This window comes from Porites lutea, chromosome 9 (assembly GCF_958299795.1).
Source record: "Porites lutea chromosome 9, jaPorLute2.1, whole genome shotgun sequence".
NCBI classification, from domain to species: domain Eukaryota; kingdom Metazoa; phylum Cnidaria; class Anthozoa; order Scleractinia; family Poritidae; genus Porites; species Porites lutea.
In genome coordinates this window covers 30,402,426-30,428,778 of record NC_133209.1, presented here as the reverse complement: position 1 = coordinate 30,428,778, position 26,353 = coordinate 30,402,426, and the positions used below count along the sequence as shown (strand labels likewise).

Below are 26,353 nucleotides of genomic sequence, written 5' to 3'. Positions count from 1 at the left end.
GGAAAAATGCTTTAAATATAACAACTTTCCCTGACCAATTAACGACAAGTAGCGTGGTGTAGGGGGTCTAGGATAGTAGGTCTTTCCAACAAGCCCAGTTTTGATTACTGTTATCATCGAAGAAAACGCAGTCCCAGGGAATGTAGGATAGTAAGGATCTCAGATGGTCCCAAATACAACAACAGTTGTTCGGTCACGTGACTTGTTCAAGCAGCTAGGGAAGTCAAAACATACCGAACAATTCTAATTGATAATACTTGGGTCAATTTTGATGACCTATTGATAATTCCAACATTTGTTTGTCATTTAAGACTGAGGTTACCGAACATAGTCATATACGTAAGCTAACAAACCAGTTTTTCCGGTTTTACTCGGTCGGTAGGTTCGAACCCGATAAAAGTTCTCCTTCTTGTCTCAGTCTTTGTCCGCAGTTGAGGAAGGCTAGTGTTCGAGATGGCTGGGGTTCAGTTTCATCATGCTGAATAGAGAGCGCGCGATCGTATCAGTCAGGTTTCCCGGCATCAAGTTAATCTGGAATGGATACATTCCAACGTTCGCTACTATCATGACCATCTGTAAAATGGTCCGCTTTAGAAAGATTCGGTGAACAAAATAACGAGAAACAACTTTAGTAATGAGGTCGAACAATTTGTAAAAGGCGTCATTGAACTAATATCGAGGGGCGGGTATTTTAGACACTAGGCATTTCCTTCCTAGCAGTCTGACATGATTTTGTCTGCAACTTTCTGAATTCTGTAACGAAGTATATGTTAAAGTAACTTTTTAGCATGTTTGGAAATGTGAATGAAATACTGTATTGTATGAAATTGGACTGTGACTGCAGTGTACAATTGAGGCACCAGATGTTTCAAGGTAGGAATGCCAACTATACACTCAGGCGCATGGAAAAAGACGCAGCTACAGTAGTATGAGCATCAAACGAGGAAATCTGTCTCCTGTCTTGTCGGTACATTGTTTGGCACGAATGTTTTGTTTCCTTCAACAACGAATTCCGAAAAAATCCCATAACAACTTTGCCGATTTGTATGAACAAACGGTCTTCTTCTAAAATTTCGTCTTTCACTGTAAGATCAGAGTCGGCTTTGGAGACACGTAACAGCCTTGTTCGAGCCTACGGAAAATATTCTATGATGTAAAAACGTTTCCGCAAGCCTTTTCAGAAACATTTTTGCCTTTCGCTCCTTGTACAGTATTTTACACAATTACAATCTTTATGATGAAATCGTAGGTCAAAGAAAACGGTTGAGTTCCCTCATGGTACCCTACAGCCTGCGAACAGCAGACGCATTTCCGGTCGTCGCTTCTCTCCCGCCGAAAATAGCATCAAAACAAAAGGTTTTACGTCACGGAAATCGTTTTGCCGCTCGGGATTCGCAGACCCTATTTTTCGGAGGGAGAGAAGCGACGACAGGAAATGCGTCTGCTGCTCGCAGGCTAGGTACGCTACAGAATTGGCATGGTATTTTCTTAATTTCGTAATTAGCTCCAAAAGGGTTAAAATTTCCTCTTTCAACAGTCGGTCTTCACGAGGGAAACATTTTTTTCCGGTCCCCAGATTGATCAGTTCCGTCGCGGTTTTATTTACTTTGTCGCTTACCCAAAAGTTACTTATCCGAAGAAAGAAAGCAACTAAATACTAAACTGTTGCTTTCCGGTATGAGAAACTGAGCACTACTTTAATATGATGAAGTTGCTTAAGTTGGGCAACCGCCAAATGTTTCAATTGACTGGCCTTGTAGAGCAGAACAGATAATCAACATCACCTTGAATTTGAATCTTCGGATCAGTTTTTATAGACCTTCATTATCAAACTCTGAATTAGAACCACCTTTCAGAGGATAATAAAGAGTAAGCCAGATGGGGAAATTAATGCTCAGTAGCTTTCATTCGGGGAAAAAAAGAGCGAGAAAGAATCACCTTTTACAGCCAGAAACAGCACCACAAGAAATAACTTCGGTTACGTGGAATTTGTCCTATTTTTGATGCGTTTTTTGAGCAAGGTTGTATGCGAAAAGGAAGGCGATTAAAAGCCACACAGGATTCAGAGGAAAAAGTGTGTTCTCCATTTCCCTAGCAATCATACAGCTAGGGTGCATTCTTTAGCGGATCCGCGACATGGTTTCAAATTTTTTAATGTAACGAAAAACAGTTTAAAAATCAACAGTTTGCCTGCTGAAAAAGTGGACTGTATGCAAAAACCCGGCTAATAATCAAGAGATGACCGGGTTAAGTTTGATTTATACAAGTCAGCATGCAGGAGTCGCTTTCAAATACCATCATCATTGTAAGAAAGCTTTATGAGCTGTAGCGGAAATATGCGCAAAAGTCAAGAGAAAACTCTGAAAACTACGCAACTACTGGTTTAAATTCGGAGAGATAGAGAAATTGGGTAAAAATTACATTAACAAATGCGCTTCTTATCAGTGACCAGTGGGTGAAACAAGAGCCACAAAAGGCAGGAAAGAGGTAATCAGAACCGAGATTATCAAATATTGTTTCCGCACATAGATTGTATTATTATTAGTTTTTTTTCCCGGGGCGGGGGGGAACTCCTGGGATTTCTTGGTGGGGGTGTGCCGCCGGGTCCTCCAAAAAAATGTAATCTTCCGTACCCGTTTTCAGACCAGTCCTCTGAAATCCGTACCCGTTTTTCAGACCTGGCCTTTAGGCAGAAATTATGTTCTCATTACTTAGATTAGAGCGCAAACAAACAAATTCATCAGATCCACTTCGAATTCGCATATTTTTCTTTCTTTCTTACTCATTTGGAATTGAAACGATAAACACCTTCATGCACTCCCATAGTTCCCCCGAACACTATCACCCGCTTCCAAACCAAAATGGGCAAAGTGTATACCCGTTTTCAGACCAAAACGGCGCAAAAACACTACCCGGTGGGGCGGGACATGCCTATATAGCTTATATAAGGGAGTACCCCCCCCCCCGGGTTTTTTCAGTTGCTCAGAGATTTTGTTCCAAAGAAATAGTCTCAAACAGGCACTGTCGCCACTTTTGCTGCTACTATGCACTGTCTTTTGTTGACAAAAGTATTACTTGCTGCGTGTTATCGATGATAGTTGCCAGCAATAACAGAGGCCTTTAATTTCTTATAGGCAGCCAAGGTCACGAACATAAGGGAAAATGTCACGGTTATTAGTATAATTCTATAATGGCGTGAAAAAGCTCTCAAGCGTGCGTGCTGACAGCTGGGAATTTTATATTCTGGTGTTTGCATGTTTCCCAGACTTTTAGCTTTCTCCCTTTTACGAGGTGCGCGGAGTGAATTAGGATGTTACGCGTCCTTTCCAAGACGTCTTGCGCTCTACTTTTACGGCGAGGAAAAAGGAAGCTTATCTCTTTTTGCTATGTTAGGGATGTTACAGTGAATCGGCAAAAACCACAAGCAAACATTCTCGCCAGCCAAAGTAACTTGGCAAGACTTACAACATGGCTGACTCCGCAAAGGAAGCCAGCAAGCGAATCCTGCGTTCTGATTGGCTTAACGAGTGGGACACTGATCCCGATTTCCCGCTCAAAATATCAGATCAAATTTTGTGACTTAATATATTCTCTGTTTTCCCTGAACAGCCATCAAAGCCAAGGTTTTGAATGAGACCGTGGATGACAACAGCAGAATTTACAAACTGAAAATACTAAAATTTTTCAAGGGAGCTTCTGAAATAAGCCGCTCTAATGGAACTCGAATGGTTCTTGCCTACACTGGTCTGAACAGCCCGGTGTTTTGTGGTACATATCTCCGACGCTCAAAAACCTATCTTCTGCTTGGTTACCTGGACAGGGAAAACAAGTTAAGATTTGGTCTCTGCCATTGGCACCAGCTGTGGGAAGATATCACTCGTCAACAGCGCCGCGGGCTCAAGAGGCTGTACGGGCGAAACTGCGACTGTCGAGTCGACAAATGCTTGGGACCCGAGACATGTGATGATATGATTATTGACGGGTGCAATGTGCCGGATTCTGATTGGAATATGACCTTTTGCAAGAAAAAACACTCCTTTTGTGAGAAAAATAAGAGCGGCAATTCTTGCCGCTGGGTGAAGAAATCGCCTGCTTTCAAAAAATGCTTGTCCCAAAACTAAGCATTTTATAAATGTGACTTTCATTGTCGCTGAGTTAATCTTACCAACTTAGGAGTGATTTTAAGCGAAAATGTTGATAAGCTCTCGCTTTCGACCACAAAGAAACAAAAACAAAACAGCATTTTCTTAAGAAAAAAAAACAAAAAAAAAACATTTTTGTGTACGTTTTCTTATATTTAATCTTTTTTATTCTTTCAAGATTTTTTAGTTCACTGTGAAAAGCATCTTTTTCGCTTTTACGTTGTGTGTTATAGACTTCTTTCATAACCTGCGCGCTCAATCAGCGTGTGAAAATAAAGAGTAACTTTTGGTGTTTGTATATTACAGTTCTTATTAACGTAGCTGTTTGGTTGAAGAAAGTGACTGACGAGATACCTAAAGCGAGCCAGTGGTCTTAAGGGTAAAGCTTTCAGGTGCTAAGATAGCACAGTTCAGGTAACTCTTGTTCCCAGGGCCTCTATTCCTTCCGTCCCTTAAAGAAGAGATGTCCTGGGACCAAACGAGGATTAGATCGGTCTCTTGTACGTCTGAGTCTCTTTATCATCAACGTCATCCTTTTTTAAACTGTACATCTCAACCATCTAATCTTTCTATACTTTTACAATTGTAGACCAAATAATAATAATGATAAAATAGAAGATCGCCTTTATTCTCAAAACGTGTATTTTTTCTTTAGATGTATATTAAGAGTATTATAAACACTCACCATTTCCTTATAATTCGGATGGTACGCCTATTCAACTAATGGAAATATTACGTAAAGAATATCATGACGCCTTTAAAAAATTCTGATATCACGTTTCATCAGTTCCTACAAAAGGAAGAATCGAACTCTCTTAGCTCAGTAGTTTTCAGTTTATTCTTCCGTACACAGTCAGCAAACCAAGATGCCGCTACTAATGTACGCCACGCTGATCCTGAGTACTTTGGCTTCTTGCAACGCGTGTTCATGCTAGCCAGGTCATCCCCAAGAAAATTTTTGTGACGCGCATTTTGGTTAGTCTGCTCGTGACGACACTAAAAACGGCTGTCTAGCAGACTACATTTTGGTAAGTTCATTCACTATTAAGTTATATTCTGATACTTATCACGTTTCAGCAAATGGTCATCTTTAAAACAAGCTACCAAAATTGAAGTGCTATTATAAGTATTCTCACCGATTGGCAAGTGCACGTACTTAAAAGACGCCCTTTGTAGAAAGAAACGCGAAAGACCTCTGGAAGACCTAGAACACCCAAGTTTTACCCATTGCAGTACAGTGCAGAGCGGAGCTTTTGTGAAATTTAGCTGAGGCATCATTCCTATCGTTCACTTTCAGCTGCAAAATTTTAATTTAGGTTAATCGAAAAAGGGTATGAAGCAACGGTTATTGGAAATTTTACGTGAAAACTATCCAGACTTTTAACAGTGCCTTGTAGTATTAGGATATCACATTGTCAATATTAACCTCTCATCTCCTGTTTTAAAACATTGATATGTTTAAAATTCAGTTGAACATAACATCACCAATTGCAGTTTAAATATATAGGAAACTATTTAAGATTATCGTGAAATCAAAGTGCGTGAGGATGACCGATGAAAGTGGCCATGAATAGCAAATAGGTTATGCCGTGTATTTAGGAGAATTTATCCGCTGTCAAGAAAAAAGAAATGAAGAAAGCATTACAGCGAAGATATCAGCTTGCGTCTTCTCAACAAACTCACGTGATAGCTATATATTCATAAATCCTCTATTAAGCCCCCCCTTTTCAGAGAAGGAAAGTTAATAAGCACCCCCTCTCTATTAAGCCCCCCCCTCCCCCTCTTCCAAACGTGGACTGATCAGTTATGGTTTATTCATAAAAGTTACCGAAGAACATGAGGTCGGAAGCACATTTTTGAAGAATAAGAATTTTTTTTGTTGCTTTTAGGCTCCCACAAGTGAATTAAATACTTTTGACAGTGACTTTAATTGTACAATGTGTTATAAGTCTACTCTGTCTCATACCACGGTATTTTTGCTACAGGTGATGCGTTTCGCTAAATTAAATAAGCCCCCCCTCAAAAGTGCTTGAAAAAAATAAGCCCCCCGGGGGGCTTAATAGAGGATTTACGGTAGTGTATGACTCAGTGCCGATGATTTAAATCACTGCCAGGAAAACCAAATGGTGTCATAGATGATAATTTCCCATGCAGTTTTCTCCAGATTTAGATAGACCTATTGCATTATATTCCCTGCAAATCGACAGGATTCACTGAGGATTTCTATTATTTATTGCGACACAGTAGGGAGCTAATATATAAGCTGGAAATGAACCGCAGCAGCTTTTAATAGCAGGATTAGAAGAAGACAAGGCAAGAGATTACCTCACAAACCCAGAACAAGTGATAAGTTAAAATGAAAAATTCTTGCCAAAAAATCTTTTTTTTTTAACCTCCGGGCCACTTTAATTTAAAAGTTTATAATGATTCTGTAGTAGTACAGGTATCTCCGATCATCTAAGACAGGGTCTTAGGGGTACCCAGAATTGAGGATGTTTACAACTGAAGAAAAATTTAAACTTATCCTATTGTAGGCAAATAGTTAATAAGGTTTTGCCGTTACTTATAAGGTTTTCACTGCGGTTAGTAAAATTTATTGGTCTTCCTTAGTTTTTATGCGCCCTTCGTGATATGTCAAGACCACATGTGTGTGAGTGTGCTGTGTGGAAGGGCTGCCAGCCAAAGATAACACAAAACAAACAATTTGTCATCGTAAACACATTCTTTATTTTCACCTCTGCTTGGTTTCCAGGTCAAAACGTGTCAGTTCAACATATTTTTCAATACTGAGTCCATTATTTTATCAAGCAAGTCTTAGGGGTTAGATTTTGATCGAAGCCTGTATCTTAAATGTTATCAAAAGGTGAGATTTTCTCATTTTTCAGTCACGGAAAACCACGGAAATGTTCCAGATATATCGTTTGTTTGTTTACACAATTTGTCGGCCACTTAAGCTTAATAACGCTGTTGAAGCTCGTTCATTGAAAAAACAGCTGTTATCTTGATGTCGCAATAACGGCATTTACGTCCCGGAAACAAGCTCTTATAAACGCTTTTCCTTTTTCATCCAGCTTGGCAGTTTAAAACACGTTTTGAAACTGTTATAGTTTTGTTTTCTTTATCTACCGCTTGACTCAAATATGTGGGCCATGTTTTTGATTTACCGTTTTTAATTTCCTTCGTCCGTTTCGGAGCCTTGTTGCCTTCCAGTCAAAGAGTTTTCTAACCGCAAGTCCTCTATGCCTTTTAAGAACATGGCAGTTCCGTTTGAGCGCGGGAAGCCACAAAAATGAGCGAGCAGAGTCGCAAGAGGACTAGGAAGAAGAAAATAGCCAGCTTTTTAATGTGCACTGCCTACCTTCAACATTTTTATGTACCTTTATACAGTTTATTAGTCTGCTACACAGCCGTTTTTAGTGTCGTCACGCAACGCTCCTCCCCATATAAGTTCAGTTTTATATTGCCGCTGGTGACCTCTCTATATTTCTTCTGATCTCCATAATTTGAAAGTCTTTAAGCATGCAAAAGTCATTGGAAAAACGCCCGGGAAATCGGGATGAAAGCTGAAAGGAAATCGTTCATTTTTGCACGTGTCGGTCGGTATATCATGCCTCGGAAATATTAAAGTCTTATTTTTAGAAACGTCCCTGAGCCGTGCTGATTTCTCCCTGAAATGTGACTACGTTACTTGTGTACCGTTATAATGTCCAGAATACCTTTGAAAAGCACGCTACAGCAAGGCCTTCTGACTCTCTTAGAAACGGGGAGTGGGAATTGTCTTCTCAGGAACTTCGCTCTCTCCGGACTCATCTAATTTTAATCCCCAGACTCCTTCCCTATAGAGTGTGCCGGGCCGGGTCACAACAGGAACTTCAACGGGTCCATCATTTTTAAAAGTTAGAAATTACAATGGCATTACTATTCTTCGTTATCAAAGTCATAGCTCGCACCACAACTTAATAAGTAATAGCTTCCCGCAATAACAGTTAAATTGGAGAACTACAATACTCTTTTTGATCTGGGCTGATGTCACCCCTCGGCAGTGTATGGGAATACGACGCTTTTATGGTGATAATTGCGACTGTCAGATCTCACCGTGTTACGCAGAAAGCTGTAAGAAGCTACAGGGATGTCGCAAGTCAGGCAATTTCTATGACAGTGACTGTGAATGGAGACATTCCTATTGTCTAGTAAACGCCGACAAAAGCGCATGCGCATGGCATGAAACAGAAGAGTACAACAAATGCATGAATAAATTAGTTATCCCTTAGGAATAAGACATGGATCGAACCTTCAAAAAGAAACCAGTATACGTATCTGACCTTTTAGACAAAAGATGAGAACGAGTATGTTCTACCTTGAAACGAAACATATTTTGTTGACAGAAAAATTAGATTGCACTGAATTATTCTGTTTACAAAGTGTGTAGATTAGATAGCGACCCACAGAGACTAAAAATATATCTTCACTGATTTTACTTTGCACGAGCTTTTTTGTTTTTTGTTTATATATGACGAAACACTTGAAAAAAAGTAGTTTTAAGCATTTATAAAACTATGTCCAGGAACTTGCTACTAAAGTATGACTTTTCAAGGGACAAAAAATTTCAAAACGGATTAGAGTCTTCTACATACACAGACGACACCGCGGAGGTAATTTCTATTAAACTGAGTATTAACAGTGGAACACTATGTGGAGCAGGGCTGGATTTCATGCTGGGAAAGAATCATAAATTACTTTCTTAGTACATCTAGAAAGTCTTTGAGTTTAGGAATGGTCGTACTATATTACATCAATGAGTGGTTTTACTTCCAATATTTCAAGAGTTTAAACTTACCGTACGTTCATGACGACGCAAAAAGAGTTAAGGACAGTACATGTAATATTAGCTATACATGATGTTAGCTGCTTTTGTTTGGTTGCTCGACGTAATAGTTTTTCAATTTAACTAGTTTGACGAGATGAAATTCAGTCGTTAGGACTGCTAGTTTCATAGGAAAATACCCACACACCCTGTGCATGATTTTAAAATCGAAGTGGATTTGGTGAAATATAACTAGTTAACTGTCCTAAAAAGGTTAAAGTTAACGTAAAAATGTGTTTTTTGTTTAGATCTTTCAATAAATCTGAAGCTGTCCTTTTTGTAAGACTTGCTGACTCGTCTTTCTTTTATTTCAAGTGCGTTACTTAGAGGTGCAGTCTGCAAACTGTAGAAAAGCTCTGAAATACGCGATCGAGCTGATTTTCCCCAAATGCCAGGAGAATTGGACGGAAAAATGCTTTAAATATAACAACTTTCCCTGACCAATTAACGACACCCGCAGCGTGATGCAGGGGAACTAGGAATCCACCATACGAGCACGTGGTCAAGGTTCTACTCTGGGGATTCGGCAATGGCGCTGAATCTTAGGGCCTGTTGACAGGTGGGGGACCCCAAGAGGTGAGGTAGCCCGCCTGTCCATACATATAGTCTCTTATTTAAATTTGATCACGTTTACATGATAGGTGGGGTGACAATAAGAGAGATTATACGAATAGGCGGGTTACCTCAGCTAGCTGGGTTCCCCGCACCTCCATTTAAATAGGCCCTTAATATGTCGAAAGTAGACTAAGCGCGTGACCAGGGGCCTGTTTCTCGAAAGTTCCAGGAATTGCAGGACCTTGAAAGCTGTTTTGTTCACATACAATATCGAGGTTTTAATGATAAACCCATCAGTTAACAGTGAAACAAAATGGACTGAGTTGTAGACTAGCGCGAGGACTCGCCCTTTTTTCGTTAGATTTTGATTTTAATACTTGGCTTCGGACCCGACAAGTCACCGGACGTTCGAGAAAAGGACCCTTCAAAACCGTAGTTAGTATAAGGCTAAATCTTGAAATCAGTTTTCCAGAACTCACGAAAATTTTCGACAGATCATTGGTATCAGCTTGTTTCAGGCAGTGTCAAACGTTCCAGTAACGAGAGGAACTGTTCCTTTCTTCTCTAACTGGACTGTAAGCTTGTAGATATGAATTCAATTCTTGCTTTCCGGTGAAGCAGAATCCGCTGATTACACTGAAGCGTCAAGATGATCAGCGGTAATAGAATTAAAACGTTTTTGAAAGCTCAGGTTTTTTAATAAATTTTCCAAATATAATACTCGTTACCTAAAATTCGCGAAATTTCCACTTGATCTGTAGTTTCATGAGCAGTTCACCCTCCCACGAACTGCATTGTATAACATAGATCAGTTAAGTTTCATATGCGTTACTTATTTATTGTGGATACGAACAAAGAATAAAACGTAAACAACCAAAGGCGGTTGCGGTAAAATTTTTAATTTTATCTTCCATCTGTCCCGGTGGAAAATTAGCTAGACCTGGGCTGCAAACTCGCTGTTTTTCAATAATACTCGTTTCAAAACCCCCATTTGTCACCGCCTCTTTCAGCTTTAGGTCTTTTGCTGTTGTTTTCCACAATTCACGTGGTCACCTCCTCTTCGTTCCCTTCACACGTGATCCCATAAAGGGTAACGTGTAAACCGAAATCTCTGCTATACAGTATTTTACATATTTCGCAATTGTCGCTGTTTAATTGACGCCTCTTCGATCGGTGGTCATAAAGAATATGAAAATACGTGACCATTCTGGATAACAGCGTGAGTAAAAGAGATTTATGTGATTAATCTGTTCTATATGTTCCACGGACGCACTCTAAGAAGGACTAGTAAAACTTCATTGCTGAAATATCAGTCGAAATTCTATTTACGGCCAACCTTTATTATTTACTTAACATCACCGCCACTTGTCCCTAGCTTTCTCGAGAGTGCCGGATTCGACTGTATTCTCCCAAATACAACAACAGTTGTTCGGTCACGTGACTGGTTCAAGCAGGTACTGAAGTCAAAACATACCGAACAATTCTAATTGATGATACTTGGGTCAATTTTTGATGACCTATCGATAATTCCAACATTTGTTTGTCAGTAAAGACTGAAGTTACCGAACGTGGTCATATACGTAAGCTAACAAACCAGTTTTTCCGGTTTTACTCGTTCGGTAGGTTCGAACCAAATAAAAGCTCCGCTTTACAACTCTTGTCTCAGTCTTTGTCCGCAGCTGAGGAAAGCTAGTGTTCGAGATGGCTGGGGTTCTGTCCTATATCGCAGGCATGTTTTTTGTGATTACCGTAAGCGAGGCGTGCAAATGTGCCGTGGTCCACCCACAGACGAGCTTCTGCATAGCAGACTTTGGTGAGTATAATCTGCAGTTTCATCATGCTGACTCGAGAGCGCGCGATCGTATCAGTCAGTTTTCCATCATGAGTTAACCTGGAATGGATACATTCCAAAGTTCGCTACTATCATGATCATCTGTGATTAAAAGATCCGCTTTAGAAAGACTCCGTGAACAAAATAACGAGAAAACTTTACCAATGAGGTCGAATAATTTGTAAAAGGCGGCATTGAACTGATATCGAGGGGCGGGTGTAAGGTCTTTAACTCAAAAACCCTGTAGTTATTTTAGACACTAGGCATTTCTTAATTCCTTCTAAGCAGTCTGATTTTGTCTGAAACTCTATAAGTACATTACTGAATTCTGTAACGAAGTATATTTTAAAGTAACTTTTTAGCATGTTTGGAAATGTAAATGAAATACTGTGTTGTATGAAATTGACTGTGACTGCATTGTGCAATTGAGGCACCAGATGTTTCAAGGTAGGAATGCGAACTATACACTCAAGCGCATGAAAAAAGACGCAGCTAGTATGAGCATCAAACAAGGAAATCTGTCTCCTGTCTTGTCGGTACATTGTTTGGCACGAATGGTTTGTTTCCTTCAATGACGAATTACGAAAAAAACCCATAACAACTTCGCCGATTTGTATGAACAAGCTGTCCTCTTCTAACATTTCGGGCGATGCTAACCGTTTCCCAAGGCGCGTGACATCATGCACTGCATAAATGAGGAAACTGGCACAATTCTTCCGAACGGATGTACTTCATTTATTCTAGCCTAATATCTTTCACTTTAAGATCAGAGTCAGCTTTGGAGACACGTATGGCAGCCTCGTTGGAGCCTACGGAAAAATATTCTATGATGTAAAAACTTTTCCAAGCCTTTTCAGAATGCTCGGTGCAGTATTTTACACTTGTCTATTACAATCTTTATGATGAGGTTAAAGAAAACTGTTGAGTGCCTGCATTGTACCCTACAGAATTGGCATAGTATTTTTCTTAATTATAATTTCGTAATTAGCTCTAAAAGGGTTAAAATTTCCTCTGTCAACAGTCTTCAAGAGGGAAACATTATTTTTCCGGTCCTCAGATTGATCAGTTCCGTCGCGGTTTTATTTACTTTGTCGCTTACCCAAGAGTACTTATCTAATGAAAGGAAGCAACAGAATACTAAAGTTCTACTTTCCGGGATGAGAAACTGAGCACTACTTTAATATAATAAGTTGCTTAATTTGGGCAACCGCCAAATGTTTCAAAATGACTACCTTGTAGAGCAGAACAGATAATTAACATCACCTTGAATTTGAATCCTCAGTTTTTTTAGGGACCTTTATTCTCAAACTCTGAATTAGAACCACCTTTCACAGCATAATAAAGAGTAAGCCACATTAGGAAATTAATGCTCAGCAGCTTTCATTCAGGAAAAAAGAGCGAGAAAGAAAAACCTTTTACAGCCAGAAACAGCACCACAGGAAATACCTTCAAGTTAAGTGGAATTTGTCCTATTTTGATGCGTTTTTGAGCACAGTTGTATGCGAATAGAGAGGCGATTAAAAGCCACACAGTATTCAGCAGAAAAAGTGTGTTCTCCATTTCCCTAGCAATCATACTGCTAGGGTGCATTCTTTAGCGGATCCACGAAATGGTTTCAAATTGTTTAATGTAGCGAAAAACAGTTTAAAAATCAACAGTTTGCCTGCTGAAAAAGTGGACTGTATGCAAAAACCCGGCTAATGATCAAAAGATGACCGGGTTAAGTTTGATTTATACAAGTCAGCATGCAGGAGTCGCTTTCAAATACCATCATCATTGTAGGAAAGCTTTATGAGCTGTAGCGGAAATATGCGCAAAAATCAAGAGAAAACTACGTAACTACTGGATAATTAGGTAAAAATTACACTGATCAGTGACCAGTGGGTGAAACAAGAGCCACAAAAGGCAGGAAAGAGGTAATCAGAACGGAGATTATCAAATATTGATTCCGCATATCAGATTTATTTTATTATAAGTTTTTTTTCAGTTACTAAGAGACTTTGTTGCAAAGAAATGGTCGCAAACACACAATGTCGCCATTTTTGCTGGTGCTATGCACTGTCTCGTGATGACAAAAGTATTACTTGCTGCGTGTTGTCGATGATAGGTGCCAGCAATAACAGACGCCTTTAATTTCTTATGGGCAGCGAAGGTAAACATAAGGGAAAATGTCACAGTTTTTAGTATAATTCTACAACGGCGTGAAAAAGCTCTCAAGCGTGCGTGCTGACAGCTGGGAATGTTAAATTCTGGTGTTTGCATGGTTCCCAGACGTTCAGCTTCCGCCCTTTTACAAGGTGCGCGGAGTGAATTAGGATGGCTGTATTGTGCATCCTTTCCAAGAAGTCTTGCGCTCTACTTTTACAGCGCGGAAAGAGGAAGTTTATCTCTTGTTGCTATGTTACACTGAATCGGTAAAAACCACAAGCAAACATTCTCGCCAGCCAAAGTGACTTGGCAAGACTTACAACATGGCTGGCTCAGCAAAGGGAGCCAGCAAGCGAATCCTGCGTTCTGATTGGCTAAACGAGTGGGACACTGATCGCGAGCTTCCCGCTCAAAATATTAGTAGAATTTTTGTGACGTAATCTATTTTCTGTTTTCCCTGAACAGCCATCAAAGCAGAGGTTTTGAAAGAGACCGTGGATAACAGCACTCGATTTGGCAGCAGAGTTTACAAATTGAAAATCCTAAAATTTTTCAAGGGAGCTTCTGAAATAAGCCGCACTAAAGGAACTCGAAGGGCGTCTAGGAAACGGATGGTTCGTGCCTACACTCCTCTGGAGGGCCCGGCTTGTGGTATACAACTCGAACGCTCAAAAACCTATCTTTTGCTTGGTTACCTCCGGGAAAACAAGTTAAGCTTAAGGCGCTGCCAGTGGTACCAGCTGTGGGAACAGATCACTCGTCAACAGCGCCGAGGGCTCAAGAGGCTGTACGGGCGAAACTGCGACTGTCGAATTGAAAAATTCTGCTTGAAACCGGAACCCGAGACATGTGATGATATGATTGACGGGTGCAATGTGCCGGATTCTGATTGGAAGGTGACCATTTGCAAGAAAAAATACTCCTTTTGTGTGAAAAATAAGAGCGGCAATTCTTGCCGCTGGGTGAAGAAATCGCCTACTTTCAAAAAATGCTTGTCCAAAAACTAGGCATTTCATAAATGCGACTTTCATTATCTTACGAACTTAGGAGTGACTTTAAGCGAAAATGTTGATAAGCTCTCGCTTTTCAACCACAAAGAAACAAAAACAAAATAGCATTTTCTTAAAAAAAAAAAAAATTTATGTGTACGTTATATTTAAGCTTTTTTTATTATTTCAAGTTTTTTTTAAGTTCACTGTGAAAAGCATTTTTTTTTGCTTTTACGTTGTGTGTTATAGACTTCTTTCATAACTTTCGCGCTCAATCAGCGTGTGAAAATAAACAGTATTACTTTTGGTGTTTGTATATTACAATTCTTATTAACGTAGCTGTTTCGTTGAAGAAGGTGATTGACGAGATACCTAAAGCGAGTCAGCGGTCTTAAGGGTAAAGCTTTCAGGTACTGAGATAGCACAGTTCAGGTAACTCTTGTTCCCAGGGCCTCTATTCCTTCCGTCCCTTAAAGAAGAGATGTCCTGGGAACAAACGAGGATTAGATCGGTCTCTTGTACGTCTGATTCTCTTTATCATCAACTTCATCCTTTTTTAAACTGTACATCTCAACCATCTAATCTTTTTATATTTTTATAATTGTAGACCAAATAATAATAATAATGATAAAATAGAAGAACGCCTTTATTCTCAAAACGTGTATTTTTTCTTTAGATTTATATTTAGAGCATTTTAAACACTCACCATTTCCTTATAATTCGGATAGTACGCCTGTTCAACTAATGGAAATGCATCCTTTCCCAGTCTTTTCTGGAGCTGAATCAGTTGAGCGAACTGTTAGAGGTCAAACAAGAGGTGTCAAGACAATCGATCAGCGGAGTGAGCCCACCACCATCGAGAACACGAGAAAACATGCATTTGGTCTCAGACTAGGGAAATGGAAGCAAAGTCAAAGAGCTGGAAAAGGGGCAATGTTAACTTGTCCCCCCCCCTCCCCCCTCACCCACTTGAAACTCCGTTTTAAATAAACGCCTTCTAAGCAGTTTCAAGTAAGCGAGGCGTTAACTAGGCTTCATTGCGTACCAGGACAACTTTGCGCAAATTTACCTGCCGAAGTTACGGGATCTCTTGTGTGTGTCCATGGCCTGTTTGACCAAATCTCGCACATTCGGGCGTGGTTCAGAAGGGGGTTGAGGTGTAATACGCCTCCGCTCATTTAAGCGCAACAAGAACGATTAGTCAGATAACTTAATGGATCAAAGGGGACAGTAAAATGCGGTAAGAACATCAGTGACACACTCGTCGGCGGCTTACAACATTTTCACGTCATCTGTGATCTATTACTGAACAGACGCATGGCAACATGGATTCTATTTGTTAACCAGACTTCAGTTACTACTTTCGTTGTTCACGTCAACGGTTTCGGGTTAACAAGCACGCACCAGACACTATCCTAAAATAAACATTTCGGATTACTTTCTACTTATAACTTACCACCCACGGTTTCTCGGCGAAATTGTAAATGGAGGTAAGGGAGTTCACGCAAGGCACATTTCCAAACTGCAAACCAAGCAGAATGTTACGGTAGTCTTCTTTTGGTCCAATCCCTCGCACACTCTGTCGAATAAGAACGAAGTCGGGGCGAAATGACCTGGAAAGCGATCGACAATAAAGAATTTCAGACGGAGACTAACAAGTCAAAACGACGATCAAGCGAGCGCGCACGAAAATCGTATCGTTGATTTCGTAGTGTATTTAAAATATGAAAGTCAGGGCCTCCCGTATGTGCTATACCCTTGAGTTAACCTTTTCCCGTATACTCGGTTAATATCTAATGTTTGCATAGCTTGATAAAAACACGAGAGGGGTTGGCAGAATTCGAGACAGTTGTGCAAACCCTCGACTTCGTCTCGGGTTTGCATAACTGTCTCGAATTCTCCCAACCCCTCTCGTGTTTATATCAGGCTATGCAAACAGAGGAAAAAAGTTTTCTATTGCTTTTATAAAATAATTTTCCAGAGAAAAAACGCAAAACTCTTTGTTATGGCACTGATTAAAAGAGAAATTCTTACCAGTCGCAGTCTTGTACACGACGTCTTGCACGTGTAATCAGTTCTTGTTTTGCAAAAAGATGCTATTCAAAATACGGATTTTTCTCGCTTAAGCGAAAAAAAAAAATGACACACCTTCTTCCCAACGATTTTCCAAGTTTCAGCCGACGGAGGAATTGGTAAATAAAGTAAACTTGTCGAGTTTTGAACTCGAAAACTTTTTTCAAATTCGTGCTTGAGTGGTTAGCGCGCGAAAAGCAAAACATCTTGACGCCACAAAATACAAAACACTTCTCTCGGCCAATCAGAGCGCGCGTACTAGCTTAGTTATTTTATAAAAATTAAAGTGACGTTTACGGCAAACGGCAAACGTCAGATTCAAGTTGAGAATTTCTCAAAAATAGAACTGGAGCTAAAAACAGTCCAAAACAATTGTTATAGACAAAACTAACGTGAAGCTAAAAATTTGGGGATAAAAGTAATGAACAGTAAGGCACCAGTTAAGGGAAGGCTTAGTCTAGTGGTACAAATTCACCTTTACCGTGAGTCTAAATCTCTCTACTTTTAGAACCATAATGTCCCGCAAACATTTTTTTCCGTGGACGTGCAGGGGCGGATCTAGGGGGAGGGTGCAGGGGGTGCGCACCCCCCCCCCCCCGCCCCCTGAGATGACCTGCGGTTTTCTAATACAACTGGTATTCTGCAAAAAAAAAACTATGTGGTTTATTGGTGTTGAAGTAGAGCAGGAGACGAGTGCATCCGCTCCTAAAAAAAAAACCTGGATCCGCCCCTGACGTGTGCACAGAACCATAAGATAAAGGAGAGCGGCTCTCTCTTTGACTTGTTTCCACTGCTGTTTTCCCGAGTATAGACATGGGTTACGTGTAAGGAAGAGTAATCATTAGTAACATTTCTCGTGCTACTGACGTGTCCGCAACAATGTTAGTTTAAAAGTGAGGATTGTTTGCATGTTCGGCCTAAGTACTTAGAACAAAAGGACGACGCTTCTATTGTGGCAACACGAAGTTTTGTTCGCGTGAAGGTGGTTATACGCGCAACAAACAAGGAAAGACCTCAACTTGTGCTTTAGTGAGTTTAATTTCAGGTTGACAAGGTAAATTTTATTAGGACTGAAGTAGTCCGCTTAAGCAGTGTTCGGTTTTAATGTAATGCAGTTTAAACAAAACTACTTCCATCCTTCAAATACAAGGCTCCCGTGCTGCTGAACTCATGGTTGGGCGAAAATGCTTACCTGACTACAACAGTCCCTTCGCGATAAACCTGAATATCCACCATTGTTCCACTATCCGAATACGAAGCTAGATTCAAGTCTCCAAACTCGGCCTGTAAACACACAAAAATGGAAGAATTTAAATGCGCCTTTCCTTATGGAAAACCACATCGGTTCGAGGCGTTCAAATGGCACGAAGAAGAAAACAGAGCGAAGAAAGAGATGAAAACTGGTCAAGAAAAAAAAGCAAAGAAACTAAAGAGAGAAGGCGAGGGAACAAAGAAAAAAAGACGAAGGTTCATTTTTAATTTCTCTCCCTTTCTTCAGTTATTTTTGAAATTTTATTATTCCTTTTTTTTTCCTTTTTATTTATTCATATTTTTTAATTTTATTTCGCCCCGTTCTCCACTTCGCTTTTCGCCCCTCTTTATCCAGAAAAAACCAGTTAGCAATGTGTGTTTTCAATACATATCGTTGCTATTTTACAATGTTAATTATTATTTGAATTTTCTATATGGGTATTAAATTTCGCGATTTTTTTACAATCTCCAAAAGCGCGAATTTCAAGGATCCGCAAAAACCAGTAAGGTATATAAAAATACGGTGGATTGGGAGTCGTAATTATATCGATTGATACGAGACTCACTGGTCAATTAGAAAGTAAGCCATATGATTGCACAGGAAGTCCAACCCCAGCTTTCCAGCCTTGCAAATACAGATGTCCAGGGGAAATATGTTTGTTACGTAATTGAGTTAATACATTGGGCAGTCCGTGTTTTGGCGGGAAACGTGTCACCCGGTTGGTCATTATTGCGGGAAACAAGGCACGTAATGTATAGTGGAGCAGTAGGGTGTGAAAGGGTTTCGGATTGGCTGAGTTTATTAAACCAAAGCCCAAACGTCCAGTCATAATATAACTTTGTTGTCCCTCTCGTTTAGCAGCAAATATTCCAGTTGGGATTGAATATTTATTGTTATTTTTTTTTTCAACACAGAATACCTAATACTAATCAGTGAGTAATAATCAAGTTACTTTTCTGCGAATGCGAAAATCATGCAGGCGCACGTTCTATAAATTAGACACAAGTAGCGATGGAAAGTTCAAAAATACATGATATAGAAACACAGTGACGAATACATTTGAGTAGCTTGGAGTTAGTTCGGACGAGTTTATTCTAAACGATGTCCCTATGGCGCCTATGGCACCTTTAATGAAAAACAATTTTCAGAAGCATATAATAAGAAAACTAATTATACTTCGAAATGACTTGACATTTTCATTTTCCCTAGCTGACTCAATCGTGTATTGTCTACATTTGCCTATTAGATGAAAAATGCAAATAGACACAAATTGCGTTTCTTATAAATTTTTTACGGGATGAAATACGTTTACTCCCGCATTCGTGCTTTTTACGCGATTAGAAGAAACGTTTTGCACATGGGTAAAGTCCATTTTATCTTCTCCATTTTTTTCAGAAAAGGGCAGTCAGAGCGAAAATCTCTTCTCTCCTTCGTTAAACATTCTTGGGGTAAACTTTCTTTATTAAATTCCTACATGCACTGTTTTTCCCCTCACCGTAATAAATCGTTGACATAAATCGTTTTTATACGCTGACCTAAGTACCTCTTATTTTTATTTCCTTCATGGGGATGTTGAACCGTCAAAACCACATGCACGGCTAATTCAACTAATAAAAAATATTAAAACCGCAAGGAAGCGAATAATCGTGGATGTAGAGCTTAAAACGTAAATAAGATTTATCATCATTAACGAGAAATGTAGACGCGAGTCAGTGTCACTAATAACAAATAAAATCAGAAATTTTGTGAGGGCACAATTCATAAATATCTAAGGTAAACAAAACAATGTTCTGTCATGTTTGCTTTAATATTTTCTCCGCATGTCAACGTGTGAAACTTGAAAAATATTGGCCTATACTGGGAGGAAATATTCTTATAAATATACAGAGGCAACCGGAACCAAACTGATCATATACCTGCTCGACTCGTATGTCATAAGTGCCTCCGTGTAACTGCCGTCCCTTGAAAATCTTGGCCCTATATGAAAACAAAAAAGCTATTAGCTAAATAGCTGTCTAAATTTTAAGGGCGAGGGATGTATGATCACAGTCAAACAAAAATCTTCAGAAATCTTCCGCAAGATACATGCTTTTAATCATTTTTAAGAGAAGCAAAGGGTTATGAATCTATGCGCTGTAGATAATTGTTTTGTTGACGGAAGACTAAATTTTGTGACAAAAAATGGGTTTGGATAAAATTATGACTATTATTGCAAGAATTTACGCGCGGGAAAATATTATCGAATTTGTTTTAATCACGCTGGTATATCTACAGGAAAAGCTTTAAAGGATAAAATGTCGATTCAATAAAAATATCTCAGTAAGGCTGAAAAAAAAAATTGCAACAAAAACGGCCGCTAAATTGAAACAAGTAGGATCAAAGATGTAATCTTTGATTTACGATTGACTGATCGATGCTGCCAACATCTACTACTAATTTATGCCAAACGTAAAATAAAGCGAAATTCAAGTGACGGTACTTCGAATATTTTTGAAAGTATGCTTACCAGTCAGTATCTGGTGAATCAATTACTAGAAGAATTTTCATCTTTTTGGCGGCTGGAGATCCTCTTGGAGGCAAACTAACGTCTCCTTTGGAATCGGTTTTTGAGCTCGCCGTTGAACTAAAGCTCGTTGTTCGCTCATTATCGCGAGAAGGGCGTAGGTTGCTTAAATTTACACCACCGGATATCTTTAACTTCTGTAAAAACTCCATGCTTTCGCAGAACCTCGCACTTTCGGTGTGTTTGAAATGCTTCAAGACTTGAGAATATTCCAAGAATTCCTTGGTGAAACATGCGGTTCAAGCTACGAAAAAATGTCTACCCGTTCTCTCCTTCTCGTGATTTTCTCAGCCGGGCCCTACGCATTAAAAAGGGAAAACATAAAGATCATAAATTTTCTACAACTTCTCAACAAGTCTTCAAAGTGGAATTTTAGCTCAATAGATCACCCTGGCGATTGCTTCAGCAAAGCAGAATGACAAATCGTTTTGTATGTTTTTAAAATATTCAAGGATCACTTATAACCCAACACCTGTTCGGGAAATATTGTCGAAGGACAATTGCATTGTTTGTCTACCAATTGTTCAATGAGTTCAACTCATTACATATTCCAGTATACGCAAAACAATCACAGAACAGTTTTTTCGGCGAGAAGTCACATCTTTGAAACCTTTTTCTTGGCTTTGTTTAGCGAAAATCAAGTTAAGTGCTTGAAATAATATATACTGCTTATATTTGTCAGCCTCATCACTAAGTCATAACCAAAAAATGACGCTTGAAGCCAATTTGCTCCTAGACGTATTGAATAATAATATTTGCTGTGAAAAAGATTACTTCATTTGCTGCAATGCAGTAATTTCCAAACGATCTTCGCACAATCAAATTTAACCAGAGATAGAAGATGTAGGGGCGAAAAGCAAGAAAATTCAGTCATCTATTAATCTATCTATGTATAAACTAAAGTTGGTTTAATTTAGAGTTAGGGATTGATTTGAGTGCTTTATCAGCAACTCAGTCAATACACGCGCTAGCTATAGAATTTGGTGTCGTCGCCCGACTCTCCTTTATACACATGCGCGCGTGCGCGACGATTGCGAGGGAGACTGGAGCTTATAAGATCTTATAAGCTTATTGTACTTTTATCAATTGCAAATTTGGTACATTAACGTAACGTGTTGAAGTTCCTTTAAATTCTGTGTAAAAGCCTGTCTTCTAGTTTTCTGTTACTTTTTTCATATTTTTAAACCTGCAAGTTTAATTAACATGTCTAGTTATGTGAATGGGACATAGGCTACGTTTACTGCAGTTAAATCCTGAACAAGAAATCTCTAAACCTTTTAACCCTTCGACGACTGCCTTGGTCGTTTTCTTTCCACGTGGAACGATGCATATCTTCCTTCCTGGACCCATTACGCTTACAGTGTAATTTAACAAATTGGTAAGCAACAACGTCACTAAAGATATAACTTTCCAGCGATATCTTCTTTTGGATATTCTGACCAATCCTAGCAGAGTTAGACTCACAAAAAAGGTAACTTTTTGGGGAAAAATCCACCACCATTCGCTGTTTACCTACTACTCTTTGAAGATTATATTTGTCTCTTTCCCGAAAAAGTTGGCCAGCCACAATTCCATGCAAAAGAAAAAGATAAGGTAGGCAACGAAACTGCTAATAATGAAGAAAGGCAAAGGACAAAAGAGGAGCGAGAGAGATAGATAAAAATAGGTTCGCAACGGAAGTCCAAATTTTGGCCTGTGCGCATGCGTGAAAAACAAAAAGCTGTTTAATTACGTCCTATTAGTCGGAAAATATACCTTTTATGTTGCAAAACTCACTTTAAGCCATCCTTATGCTAATTAGCCGAAAAATAGTCCAAAGAAGAGGGATTGGTGAAAAATGGGGCTTTTTCGCTACTCGCCGGCTGTCAGCAAAAGAGTTTTAACCCTTAAAATATTCAAACTGACAGTGACTGTTCTCAACTTCTAACGAAAATGTAACACAACTTAAATATCTTTTCTTTCAGATCACAAGCAACACCAACCCAGCCCTAAAAGTAATCAGTTATCATGAGTTATTGAATACCGGAAAAAGGCCTGCAATACAAACGAACTGTTGAAATGGCGGAATCAACTTCATGATTACCGTATTTCCTCGAATAATAGCCGGGGGCAATGACTTCTTTTTTCGTACAAAAACGGGGCGATTATTCGAAGGATGTACAGCCCCCGAAATGATCCCCAATTCTGGGTTGGAGATCATTTCGGGGGCTGTACAGACCTCTACAGGGAGGCGATTATTTTAAACATTGCTCACTGGAAGTCGTGCCCTAAATATTTTGTTTTATTTTCCCATGAAATCAAAAAGTAATCACATCAAATAAACTGAACATGGGCTTTTTAAGTGCTCCAAATTTAGTTCCTTGATTAATTTGATGAATCGTCACTGATCAGTTTTGCTGGATCACATTGCACTTCAACTTGACAGGGAGGGGATGAAAGGAAGAGAAAACGCCGAGAGGGGCCGGGGGGGCGATTATTCGAGGAAGGCGATTAATCGAGGGACGGCTATTATTCCAAGGAATATGGTACATGAGGCTAGCCTGAGCCCCGCTGGCTATTCCATCAAACAAACCATTCCACCAATAAATTATTTATATATCCCACTGCCCTCGAACAGAGCTCTTGAACTCGTCTGCAACAGTCACATATTGCCTGAATAGTCATGATAATTGAGTTGAAATGCTTGGCCAATATGAAACGCCATGATTTTGGCCTTTTTTTAAGTTACCCCCGTGTTGGACCTGTGTCACGCAACGTCACAGCCCCGACTATGTTTTGAAATGTGGCGGACAGGCAACCAAAACACTGTGTTGTGAGAGTCGAGGTATAAAAATCCAAACGTTTTCTCTTCAATTTTACATGGAAGCATAATAGTGGTGTTTACACCCGGGTGTTTACAGCGCTTGAACTGAGCTGTGTTGATTGGAACTGCTTATGAAACATTTGAAGAATAAACATTTAATATCATTTAACTGATATAATAAAGATGCACGAAAGTTTAGGTTTTAAATGCAGCGACAATACTTTTTCCCAATTAGACACATGCATGTTGCATAAAGCGAGGAGCTTAGGAAATGTCAGAGGTCTGTAATAATTCCAGTTCCCTTGGCGGTCGTGTTCGATAGAATAAATGGCCAGAAATAGTGTATCAAGAAATCTGAAATGTCGGAAATATAATATCAAGATGCAAGTAGCATTCCAGTGGTCCAAACGGATCAGGGTAGGATTTGAAACAAAATTTTTGCGTTCTCTTGCTTGTATCGATCGACCATGCGGAGAAGAACGCGCCATGCGTGCGCTGTGAAGCACAAATCACTTATCGGTGAGTCCAGTCTCGTCTCACTACTCAAACCTCATCAAAAATGTTAATATTTCTACCGTACTTTCTTTTTCAAAGGCAAAGTTAGAGTATGATTTCGTTTTTAATGCAGCGTGAAATAACTATTAAGTGTTCCATGTCTCTGCCGTTATTTGGAGGAGGCCTTTGACAGACCTTTGCAAGCCCTTTTAGTTTTTGCTTTATTAACCCGGCGTAGATCAGTAGAAAACCAATAGAAGCTCAGCTGCAACGGTCATAGTATTAAGCAAGGCGAAAATAGACTCACCTGAAAACATTCTTGACGCCCTTTGACGTCTTCCAATTTCCAGCAGTCGAGCGCTCGTTTCGCGCGTATATTAAAAATCGATTTCGAAATTCTCTTACGTCATTTCCTGTGAGTGCGCCGGGCAAGTGCCCTGCAGTAGCCCGCAGTAGCCCTGGTGATGCATTAAATTCACTATACAAAAATACAGTATTAAGAAATCGTGTCTGTTCAATTACAACTTGTGTCTTTCGTTCAGAAACAAAGCGGTATACAGTCGACTCTCTCTTAACGGACACCTCTATAAGACGGACACCTCTGTAAAACGGACACCTAGAGTTGGTCCCTGCCTTCTTTACTTCCTTTCAGTTTGACTCTCGATAAGACGGACATCTCTCTAAGACGGACACTTACTTCGCAAAAGGTGTCCGTCTTAAAGGGAGTTGACTGTACAATGAAATACTGGTTTTAGGTAGGGTACGCACACCGTAGTAATGGGAACTTTCAGAAAATCGCAACTGATTAATTCCCAGCAAGAAAAAAACGATTTGTCCTAATCGCAAAACTTAATTCCCGCAAAATCCAAAAAAAGTCAATCCGCAAAAATAAGCTCCCGCAAAAATTTCGTGCCACACGGTATAGATCCTAAAATGAATTGACCCATTTTTTAAATTGAATGAAGAACACTTTAATTTTCACGTACAGTACATACATTCCGGTACGTTTACTGACCTTAAATAAATGTGAAGAACTTTCTTACCCCAAAAATCCGAAAACGTGCGACCCCTTTCTAGTCCCTCTATTGAAAATGGAACCCCACTATCCATCCGGTACTTAGTCAACCGTTTGTTGTAGTTTCGAATTCTTACAATTATCAAGTTCTACGTTCCGTAGACTGCGAACAGTCTTTTATTTTTCTTTGCAAAGTTACTGCAAGAGAAACACAAGCACGCGAGCCCCCCGGGCGCGAGCCGCGATAAACGAGGGCGTAAGCGTAAGTCTTTTCTCGTCTGGTCCTAATCCCTTACTGTAACATAACGTCGTGGTTTGCAATCGCGCTAGCATCGCACTAGCTAAGAACTAGACGGATTTTAAGAGGAAAGGTGGACTGCAAGCAGTCTAACGTTCCGAGATCAATCACGGGGCATGTTATGCTGTTATGATAGCCTTTTGATAGGAAGTGAGTCCAGTCCTACCAGTGCAAAATGTGGTGTGGGGCAATGAGATTGTGGTCCGACACGTCAAAGCGACTCGAGGAAAATGATGTTTAAATTGTAAGAAACGGACCACAAGAAATGATGTTCTATACATTATTTTCAAATTATTTCGAAAATTGGTGACATGCGTGTGAAGATTAGTCTGCTACACAGCCGTTTTTAGTGTGGTCACGCAACCCTCCTCCCCACTAGGCTTTTGTACATTATGCTTTTGCTTCCCTACTAAAATGCTCCACCTTAATGCTCCATTTTTCCCACTAAAATGCTCGGTCTCCCCAAAAAAAGTCACTAAAATGCTCGGATAATGCTCATTATACAAACGGTTTTTTTTAATTAATTTCAAAGTTTACACTTACAAAAACGTGCAAGTGTTGCAAGTAACAACGACAACGTGTACAAGTTCATAAATACAGCCAAAAAACCAGTTGTATTAGGTTTTTTGTGAATTTTGAATTTAAGTCTTCATTTTGTTTAAAAAAGCAGGAGCTCATGGGGCATGGGCTACTGAAAAAAGTTAATTTCTATTTTATTTTCTCGGAAAAATTAATTTTCCGGGGAAAATGCCACTAAAATGCTCGAATAATGCTCAATGCTTTTGCTTCACTAAAATACTCGAAAAAATGCTAGCATAATGTACAAAAGCCTACTCCCCACAAATGGGTAAGAGTATTGAGTGACGACACTAGTTTCGATTCTTTTTCCACTCACCCAAGTCCAGTCCATGCCACTCTCGCGCGCGCGCCATCACTTGACATATGACACTCGTGCTGCAGATTTCAGCACCGAAGCGAAAAGGCAACTGTGTGAGTGTTGGCCTCAGGGAGAAAGATGTATCTTAGCACTTATTCAGGCTAGGTAAGTTAAAAAAGAAAGAATTTTCTCGAAAACGGCGTCTTGTAATTTAGGGCTGACTAACGTTATTAAAAAGCAGCTGTATGTTTTGCAGCCATGTGCGCGTGCAGGCTTCTGACCGAGTCGTCAAACTATATTCATTCAACGCAGTTATTAGTTAATCGTCCACTGCTAAGACTTACTTATAGTAATGTCATTTACGCTACCTTATGCTTAACATAGTTTTTGTATTTTTTGCTTGTCGCTAAGTAAATGGCGTCGCAATTATTGAAAGCTATTCAACTTG

General features: G+C 39.6%; 3 protein-coding genes across 4 annotated transcripts in view; 2 read left to right on the top strand and 1 right to left on the bottom strand.

The window, feature by feature from the left end:
- LOC140948809 (synapsin-2-like) overlaps window positions 1–20,879 on the bottom strand; it is a 59,858-nt gene extending 38,979 nt beyond the window's left edge. For both annotated transcript variants that reach the window (XM_073398083.1, XM_073398084.1), the window contains exons 1-5: window positions 20,361–20,879; window positions 19,771–19,831; window positions 17,795–17,886; window positions 15,986–16,142; window positions 15,236–15,325 (exon numbers count right to left, since the gene is read on the bottom strand). In XM_073398083.1, the coding sequence (XP_073254184.1) occupies window positions 15,236–15,325; window positions 15,986–16,142; window positions 17,795–17,886; window positions 19,771–19,831; window positions 20,361–20,569 (609 nt within the window). In that variant the 5' untranslated portion in view covers window positions 20,570–20,879. The remainder of the gene's footprint in view (window positions 1–15,235; window positions 15,326–15,985; window positions 16,143–17,794; window positions 17,887–19,770; window positions 19,832–20,360) is intronic.
- On the top strand, window positions 789–8,619 carry LOC140948064 (metalloproteinase inhibitor 2-like). Its single transcript, XM_073397284.1, has 4 exons — window positions 789–873; window positions 3,610–4,108; window positions 4,798–4,810; window positions 8,129–8,619. The coding sequence occupies exons 1-4, from the start codon at window positions 789–791 to the stop codon at window positions 8,411–8,413; spliced, it is 882 nt and encodes a 293-aa protein (XP_073253385.1). The 3' UTR covers window positions 8,414–8,619.
- LOC140948810 (metalloproteinase inhibitor 3-like) lies at window positions 11,204–14,835 on the top strand. The gene is made up of 2 exons (XM_073398085.1): window positions 11,204–11,374; window positions 14,006–14,835. The coding sequence occupies exons 1-2, from the start codon at window positions 11,263–11,265 to the stop codon at window positions 14,545–14,547; spliced, it is 654 nt and encodes a 217-aa protein (XP_073254186.1). The 5' UTR covers window positions 11,204–11,262; the 3' UTR covers window positions 14,548–14,835.
- Window positions 20,880–26,353: the final 5,474 nt, after the last annotated feature.

Bases quoted from the DNA above. Each gene is read 5' to 3' on its own strand.
- LOC140948064 (XM_073397284.1), top strand. From the start codon at position 789: ATGTTTGGAAATGTGAATGAAATACTGTATTGTATGAAATTGGACTGT. The intron at 874-3,609 runs GTAGGAATGCCA...TTCCCTGAACAG, and splicing joins GAGGCACCAGATGTTTCAAG to CCATCAAAGCCAAGGTTTTG.
- LOC140948810 (XM_073398085.1), top strand. From the start codon at position 11,263: ATGGCTGGGGTTCTGTCCTATATCGCAGGCATGTTTTTTGTGATTACC. The intron at 11,375-14,005 runs GTGAGTATAATC...TTCCCTGAACAG, and splicing joins CTTCTGCATAGCAGACTTTG to CCATCAAAGCAGAGGTTTTG.